The sequence below is a fragment of the Quercus lobata genome, chromosome 9 (genome assembly GCF_001633185.2).
Source record: "Quercus lobata isolate SW786 chromosome 9, ValleyOak3.0 Primary Assembly, whole genome shotgun sequence".
NCBI classification, from domain to species: domain Eukaryota; kingdom Viridiplantae; phylum Streptophyta; class Magnoliopsida; order Fagales; family Fagaceae; genus Quercus; species Quercus lobata.
This window is the reverse complement of record NC_044912.1, coordinates 34,366,041-34,374,568: the sequence shown is the minus strand read 5'-3', so window position 1 is coordinate 34,374,568 and position 8,528 is coordinate 34,366,041. Positions and strand designations below refer to the sequence as shown.

The following is an 8,528-nucleotide window of genomic DNA, read 5'->3' as shown; positions in this document are numbered from 1 at the left end:
GATATTTGTATTAAGAGCGTAAAGAACATACAATTCAACGATTAGATTTTCAAAATATGTAATGATATTTATTTTATTGAATAAAATTGTAGTTTTAGATTACAACCAATTATGTAGTTAATTTTTGTGATATTAGTCATTGTCTTAAAATAAAAAAAAGATTAGGCGAGTTACATGCATTGCATACAAGTGTCATTTTCTTAAAATAAAAAAAAAGATTATAGAGCAGTATCCTGTCAGTGTGTATTGCAATGATCATATGTAAGTATTGGCTATTGACAGTTCCGTAAAAAAAAACTCCAAACACACGCAGAAACAGAGATGATGGCAAGCACAACCATTTCGGGAACAGGAAGCGGTGGTGCAGAGGTTCCAAAAATCGCGTGGAACGAAACCCAGCACAGGTTCGAGACTGAAGACAAGAAAGCGTACATAGAGTACGTGATGAGAGATAATGGGAAAGTGATGGACATAGTCCACACCTTCGTACCATCTTCCAAGAGAGGCTTAGGCTTGGCTTCTCATCTCTGCGTTGCTGCCTTCAACCACGCCAAATCTCATTCCTTATCAGTCATACCCACCTGTTCTTACGTCTCTGTGAGTCCCACACCGACCCTTATCAATACCCTTTTGCTCTGTGATTGAGTTTTTCTTTTTCAATACTTGGTTTCAATTTGATTGTTTCACTGGGTTTAATTGCAATTGATTTGTTGGGTTTCACTGGGTTTCTCTTTTCTTTTTTTTGGATAATTCTAGGATTGAAAATTATGAGATTAAAAAAAAGGGTATTCTTTTGATTTTGGGTACAATTCTGCTTATCCAAAGGATTCTGATAACTCTTATTAGTTCTATAGTGATTGGGATACTGATGTTTCAGTTATAATTCATGGTACAAACCTAAACAAAACCGCAAAAACCCTGAACTGAGGAAAGAAAAAAGCTGTTTATCATTTTAGGTTCATCCTTTTGGCATACTACAATTTGGTGTCATCCAATTTTTATTTATAAATGATTCATTCGTAGCATTGCATTGCACAAAGGCTAATGGGTGATTAATCAAAGAGAAGATGGCTTTAAGGTGGTTCGGTGGGGCTTATTTGTGAAATTGTAAAATGTAGAAGAATAAACTTTATGGTTGTTAAAGATTGTATGGTTGGGGTTGTATGTGTTCCTTTTCATATTTTGTTCAAATGAAGATGTGTAGAGAAGAACCTGATTAGTTTGCAACTGCTGTCTTTGGGTGGTGGCTATACTTGAAATCTTAGGATTGACAAACACAATTTTAAACCACATAATCCTTGATTATCAGGATAATTGAAAATATTCCTTTATATGTTGTCAACTTGTCATTGGATATCATATTTACTTCTTTGATTGTGCTACATGGTTGTTGATAGTATTCCTGATTCATTTTAAGCTCGATCATTTTGGATAATACCCCTTGATCATGATATATAAAAAATGATTCCCGGTAATTTGCTTATGTTACTCTCAAAATTCCTTTGCACCAAGAATTACTGGCTAGTCTTCACTTGGATGGTATTTTCTAGGCTGTGCTATGAGTTTACACATGTTTTATTTACTGGCAGGACACTTTTCTTCCAAAGAATCCAACTTGGAATTCTCTTTTGTATTCGGAGGATCTCAAGTCCAATATATAAATAAGTTAGGCTCATCAGCAAGTAATACTGTAATGGAGGAAGACATTTGTAAAACCTAAGTGGAGGTTCTTTTGCTTCCGCTCTTCTCATCTTAAATGGGGTTTTTTCTTTTTTCATTTGCAGCCTGAAGACGTCATATTTTAAGCTGTGTCTGCAGATGGTGTAATCGTCTCTATCTATGCCTTGTGGTTGTAATTTGACTAATAAGTATTTATCTTTACTTGGTCAAGGTAATGTCTTTGATGAGCGATGAAACGTTTTTTTTTTTTTTTTTTTTTTTGAATGAGAAATATACTAGCTCTACATGAAGGGAAGGAATCCCTTGTTTAGGTCCCTCAATAAGAACCCAGTTCTGTTAAGTAGGTAGGCTTCATCTATTGTGCCACTGTGTTGAGCTATAATTGTCTAGGTAACCCCACACACCCACCCCCCCCCCCCCCCCCAAAAAAAAAAAAAAGTCACATATGGGGGCAGAACTTTCCGAGTCGTTTTGAACATTTTATTCTGAACAATGTCGAACAAAGTCTGAAAGCGGGCTGTTTCAACATCCATGATAACCATACCTTATGACTTAAATTTAGCTAGATTCATCAATTCACCCAACAACACACCCCCCCCCCCGGCAGCGCGCGCGCGAGCAAATGAATGATATATATATATATATATATAGATATATATATAATGAAATGTATGTCTCATAATAGGTCTCATGCTTCTATCCTTTCTCGAGAGTCAATGACTATTCATAGCTATTATCTTGACACCAAAGAGAGTTCAACCCAATGTGTTATTTTTGTCCTAGACATTAGAAGTATATGGATTTTTACCCAATAACTAGTATTTTTTTTTTTTTTTGGTGGTAAATATTGAATATTTTTGTCATTTAGTCTCTATCTAAGACAATGCCTAGATTGTTACTCCTCTCATATAGGTCAATACTTACCTGACAAGAAATTTCAATATTGAAGGACCTTTATAGTTACAACCATGGTTTTAAAAACCAGATCGGGGCAAAAACTAGTTTTGCCTCTAGTTCCCAGTTTAACCCGATTTTTGATTGGTTTGGTTGGTTTTCAACAGTTTTGGGGTTTTTTACTAGACCAGACTGGTGCCCATTTCCTAATTGAACTGATTGGACTGGCCAGTTCGGTCTGATTTTCAAAACTATGGTTACAACTACCTAGCACTTTATTGTACAGATAATTTTGAACTAAAAGAAGATTTTTTTGGTGGAATAGTAACATTTCTTCATATTTAATAGTTACGTACAAGTAACTCAAATGACATTATTTAGTGTTTCCAATGAAAATGTTCAGAGTTCAAGTCCTCTTCCCTTATTATATCTATCGAATAATTAAAAAAAGGTGGTGGTTTACTAATGGCAAATGTTAATGGTTCAAGTCAACTTATCTTTAAAACTTGAACTTAGCTAATACTATGTTAAATCTGGAAACGATATTTAAATTAAAAATAATAATAATAAAAAAAAAATAAAAAAATAAAAACCAAGAGGGGGTGGGGTGTGTAATTGGCTCAATATTCACTTTGTTTATTAAGAAGGAAGCAATGATGCATTCAACAATTATTAAAAGGTTATCGAATCTCCCTTCACTTGATTAACATCTCCTCATTGATTTCTCCTCATCAATATAACATCTTATTCCTCGTAAAGCTATCTGCCTTACTTGGTCGGAATACATTAGACTAATTGCCCAAAGCTTCCCACACCATCTGACCTTACCAAATAGAATGGTTAGCGGTTCTATTTATTATCACAATATCTGCAACGCGGTGCAGAATGACATGGAAGATGAAAGCGGAAAATGTGAAGGAAAAGGACGTCATATGTGAGGTCTCGGGCTCGAGGCTGTGGTATATGTATGAATAACTGAAACCGGAACGAGACTGATTCTTGGATCACACAGTAGAGTATGCTGTGGATATTCCTTAGTTTCGGTGCCAAAAACATGTTCAAATTAGGGGAAACTTTCATCATAGTGCGAGTCGGGAATCAACCTATCAAACAAACAATTAGGAATAAGATTACCTATCAATCACTTCTCCTACACCTTGCAGAAGTGAGAACTTTGAACATTGAGTACTTTTTTCAAATATAGGACAAGGGCTACGTTCTACTTTATTCACATTCACTGATTTCCTTTTCCCCCACCTTTCTTTTTACAAATAGCTGCTACCATTTTGCTAGTTATCATTTTCAAATAAATAAAATAAATATGCAAGCACTAAAATTAATAATCACTTACGTAACATTTAAATCCAAAAACAGTCATAACGGATTACAGTATTTCTGAGTTCAATATTCAAGTTGTCACTTAATACATATGATGCCCTCACACAACAAAAACACCGGAGGAAACAGGATTGAAGTTGAACACACTGAAACCTATGCCATATTAAGTGAAAAGAATCCAGACAAGTCCACCATTGCCAGCACACAGCAGTAAAATGACATGTATCAAGTTGCTTCTTGACTCCATTGCTATTTATACACAAAATACAGGAAAACCATGTGATCTAAAATGCCTAGGTTGAATTATTTATTTACAGAAGGAAGATCCTCAGTCTTTTGATGAATCAACCAGGGACAAAATAATCCATCTTCTCCACAGGCAGATTCAGAACTGTAGTTTCCACCTATACCAAGGACACAACAAATGCCAAACATTAAAAAAATATAGAACAAAACACTACTATGACAAAAACTTCTTTTTCTTGGTCTTTAGCTTTAATGCTGCACATCTTAGGGGTCTGCAGATAAACTCTGACAACTAAGGAATGAACTAGATATCTTCATTTACTTGGCCAAAAAAAAAAAAAAATACAATAGATCTTCATTTAGGAGAAATTAATTCCAGCAAAGCATCTTGATTGTTTTTGTTGAGCTGCTGTATGCAAAAAGTAATTAAAACAAATCACCAATAAGAAGTGTGCATGTATGATGCATCCATTGTGGGAAGGAGTTTGGAGAGCTTTTAATGCTTCTGAATTCAAAGGGAAAAGTGGAAGAAACATGTACCTCATGAAATGGAACAAAGACAAAAGGCATCATGCCCCTCCGGTGTGAGACTGCAGGCACATCTGGGTTGTGTGATTCATCATCCTGCCACCCTTCAACCACCCCAAGGATGTCCTCATCAGGGTCATTAATCTCACTATCATTCACGCCACTAGTAACAAGTGAGAGTAGATCCATCCGATTGTTAGCCCCAACAGTTGTGCCTCTTAACCTATACAAGAAAGCAGATAACCAAAATAAAAATAAAAAAATAAAAAACTTGCAAGTAAAGGTTCCGTTTAACAAAGTAGGTAGGAGACTGCACAGTACGGATTGAAGGAAAAAAATTTAACCAATCTGTCATTGGTAGGTTAAAAAAATTTCGAACCACCATTGACCCACCAACCAACAAAAATGGTGGGTTGGTTGAAAATTTGGGTTTCAACTTGGCAGATTGGGTGGGTTAGTTTTTAGTTTTGTGTTGTATACTAAACGTCAAGTTTTATTTTACCATTTACGAATAAATTTAAAAAGTATGTCTTCTAAATCCTATAAACCATTGAAGGACTTGCAACAGAAGTATAAAACATTAAAGGAAGTCATAGGAAGTGTCCACTTACTAATATAAAAATATAAAAATCTATTAAGCAAATCCATGCCATTATGTATGCTTACGAATATGTCAGAAAAATATCACATTTTCCATATTAACATGTGTAAATTGTGGAGTAACTGATAAAAAGAAAAAACTTAAATTTGATATGAGATAAAAACTAACAAAAGATTAATATATAAATAGATGGGTTGGGTCGGGTCTTGGCGGATTAAAAAAACTCAACCCGCCACCCAACCCAATCAGCCACTTTTAAGTCTGCCCAACCCAGAAATAAATATTATATCCATGCGAGATGGTGCGGAGCAAAGCAGGTTGGGCGGTTTGGGTGGATGGTTGCACAGACCTAGTACTGCCAGTTGAGCAAGAGCTCATTGGCAAAAGTTCCATTTAACAGTGCATCTTAGTAACAATGAGTGGATGCTGCCCAAGCTGACTGGCTTCCCTTGACAATTCACAATTATGGCGTAACAAACACTTTCACATTATAATATTAGGATAATGCTGGTTGGTACTAATGCCCACCAAAGATCAATATGTACAGCTAGGAGGTAGCATTTACCATCTCATCTATCAGAAATGATAATAATATCGTAATCTATATGCACGTATTAAATACAAAAAAATATGCGTAGAAGTTTTTATTATCTCCATTTAAGTCCATTCTTTATGAGACACAGTTTTCAACTCATTTAGAAGAAGAAAAAGAAGAACAGGCAAGAATGAGTTGTCTAATTGCTGTCAACAAGCTTTGAGAAGAAACACCATAAAAAGTTTGCTAATTGTTCATTTCTCTAAGTCATTCTTTCATTTGTAAAAAGGTTCCAGAAACAGTAATATTCTTCTTCTTCTTCTGTAGAAATAAAAATGTTAAACAAAATTATAGGCAATAATTGCTATACCTTAAGCGGATTCTTAACACAGTAGGACGCAAGCCAGGATACAAAACAGCAGCTTCAACCTGCAATGAAAGAGGAGCCATAAATACCTCCAACATGCCTATTAAGCACTTGAAGAAGATAATAAAATGTAGTTGGAAAGCAGGCTTCCAACCAATTAGCATAATTAATAGAAAAACAAGAATATTCAAAAGGATATGAATTTAGATGCTTGGGAATTTGCAAAAAATTGAACCTAACCTGGTTATCAGACAATGTGTAATGGCCTTTATAAACACAGTCAGTTGAAGATGCTCGAAAGTTCATGCATTTTGCCACATCTTTGACCTTTTGTGAAGAATTCTAACCATTGCAGATTAAAGAAAATGGTAGCAGTTAGCTATAAAAAACAAAACTTCTTTTCCACCATTTCAATGGATCAAGTGAGTTAGGAGGATTATAACCTTGTAGAGAAATCTGCCAGATGGAAAAAATCTCATGTAACGGAAATAGCATACCTACAAAGCAGAAATATACAGAAGGATTAGCAGAAAAGAAAATGATACAATTGCATAACAAAAAGAGGTCAAAGCAGCTTTTATATTCCTATTCAATTCTTGCTTCTTCCATAATCAGCCAAAAGTGAAAATCTTTTAGGCAATTATTGTTGTGACTTGGTTCCCACAATTAGCATGTTCCATATCTCATCATTTCTAACTTGTATATGATGGGGTGCAATACATTGAATAATGGAGCCGATGAAGTCCATAATGGATCTCTCTCCATTTCAGAGAATGTAAGATCCTCACCAATCTTTTCCATTTACTCTAGTTATTCACATTTGGGCCCAGTGTGTATAACTCTATATTTGAAGAGAATGAAAAATCCTTCCCAAACTTTACACCAGGTACTCTTGTTATTCACATTTGGGCCAAGCGAAATGCCCAAATATGTCCCTTGACAAAGAGAATGTCAAAGTAGAGTAATACAATGGTGGAATTTTTAAAATATTAAACATTGAATGGTGTAAAATGTACAAAGATTTATACCAAGTGTAATTAGATCCTGACCCACAAATATATATTGAAAAGTAATTATTGATAAGAGGAACTATCTCATGTACACAGGATGTATACATATATAGCCTAAAGAATTAGAAATAATGGAAATTACAAATGAAAAGAGAGAGATCATTGGCATAGTTTCACACTACACTGCCAAAAAGCATGATTTTACCAATCTTATCATTCTCCAATCCAGTTATCCTCTCATAACTAGAAGGTATGTAGTATTGATGGGTATAGATTTATTTATAAAAAAGGACTGATATATGAGAGTTCTAAAAAAATGGAATCACCATTGCACCAATCATATCTTAAATCTAGAGAATGTTTCAAGGAAAGTGAAGTAATTTGAAGAAGCATGTCAAATGGGGGTTTTCGGCTTTCTTGATATCTTGTCCGTATTATACATGAACCAACTTGCACCTTGTAAAAGAACAAACCTTTTAAAGAATTATAAAAGAATATAACATGGATAAGGTAAATCGAACAGAAATATACCAAATGGACTGGATTGTTGACCTTCCACTCTGCAACTCCGGCACGAATATAGGTATTCCTACTCACATAAATACCTGAAATATGAACAAGTTTTAACTTCAAATGCTCTTCAGAAAGCCCAAGAGTTAAAGAAAAATGGAACAATAATAATAAAAGAATGGCACCCAAGTTTTGTTTATGAGCATTGCAAAAATATAAGGCAATAAGAAAAGAATAGAGTATATTCTCTTTATGTCCAGAGGGCAGAGTTGAGCAAATCTTTAACATCATAAACTTTTCTGGACAGACTGGACTAATTATCAAGCTGGGAGATCAACAGCATCAAACGATATGAGGTACAGAAATTAAAAATGCTCATAATTAAATGAAGAAAATTTATGTAAGCATATCTTACCATCTGTACGGACCCTTGGTCTTAAAAGCCACATTTTCCTCCATGAACCCTCATATTTTGACTGCAAAATTTTATAATTTTCCACCACTCCAGAGAGCTTCACAAAAGAGGTCCCAGTTTTAAGCTTTAATTATTACATACAATGAAATGAGAAATGGTTCATATTTCATAATAGACACCAAATTTACCTGCCAAGCCTTCAAGCATGCATTGCGCCAAAACACAGGGTTACGAATTGTGTACCTCCATTTCCGACAAACACAAGATGCCCTTCCTAAGTCATGTGGAGTCATTCTTGCGAAGACCTATGTTTAAAATCCATTAGATTTAAAAAAAAAAAAATGTAAAAATAATTTTATCTTTTGAATTTCTCCTCTATGGTGCCTCTATTTGTATGCAAAGTC

At 34.7% G+C, this 8,528-nt stretch overlaps 2 protein-coding genes across 4 annotated transcripts in view; one reads left to right on the top strand and one right to left on the bottom strand.

Annotated features, from left to right (window-relative positions):
• The first annotated feature begins 240 nt into the window (after positions 1-240).
• Positions 241-1,911, top strand: LOC115960483 (acetyltransferase At1g77540). Its single transcript, XM_031079414.1, has 2 exons — positions 241-597; positions 1,590-1,911. Exons 1-2 carry the CDS (start codon positions 322-324, stop codon positions 1,659-1,661), a joined length of 348 nt encoding a protein of 115 aa, XP_030935274.1. The 5' UTR covers positions 241-321; the 3' UTR covers positions 1,662-1,911.
• A 2,020-nt stretch (positions 1,912-3,931) lies between these two features.
• The window catches only part of LOC115959931 (F-box protein 7), a 50,830-nt gene continuing 46,233 nt past the window's right edge, over positions 3,932-8,528 (bottom strand). The window contains exons 4-11 of one of the 3 annotated variants that reach the window (XM_031078604.1): positions 8,313-8,429; positions 8,125-8,221; positions 7,731-7,804; positions 6,633-6,686; positions 6,430-6,531; positions 6,193-6,251; positions 4,699-4,909; positions 3,932-4,316 (exon numbers count right to left, since the gene is read on the bottom strand). In XM_031078604.1, coding sequence (XP_030934464.1) covers positions 4,257-4,316; positions 4,699-4,909; positions 6,193-6,251; positions 6,430-6,531; positions 6,633-6,686; positions 7,731-7,804; positions 8,125-8,221; positions 8,313-8,429 — 774 coding nt within the window. In that variant the 3' untranslated portion in view covers positions 3,932-4,256. Of the gene's footprint in view, positions 4,317-4,474; positions 4,568-4,698; positions 4,910-6,192; positions 6,252-6,429; positions 6,532-6,632; positions 6,687-7,730; positions 7,805-8,124; positions 8,222-8,312; positions 8,430-8,528 lie in introns of those variants that run through there. The other 2 variants (XM_031078606.1, XM_031078608.1) reach the window with 2 other exon arrangements.

What these genes read in the sequence shown, in the direction of transcription:
- LOC115960483 (XM_031079414.1), top strand. Translation starts at nt 322, where the DNA reads ATGATGGCAAGCACAACCATTTCGGGAACAGGAAGCGGTGGTGCAGAG. An exon ending in CCACCTGTTCTTACGTCTCT is followed by an intron (nt 598 to 1,589) that starts GTGAGTCCCACA and finishes ATTTACTGGCAG; the next exon opens with GACACTTTTCTTCCAAAGAA.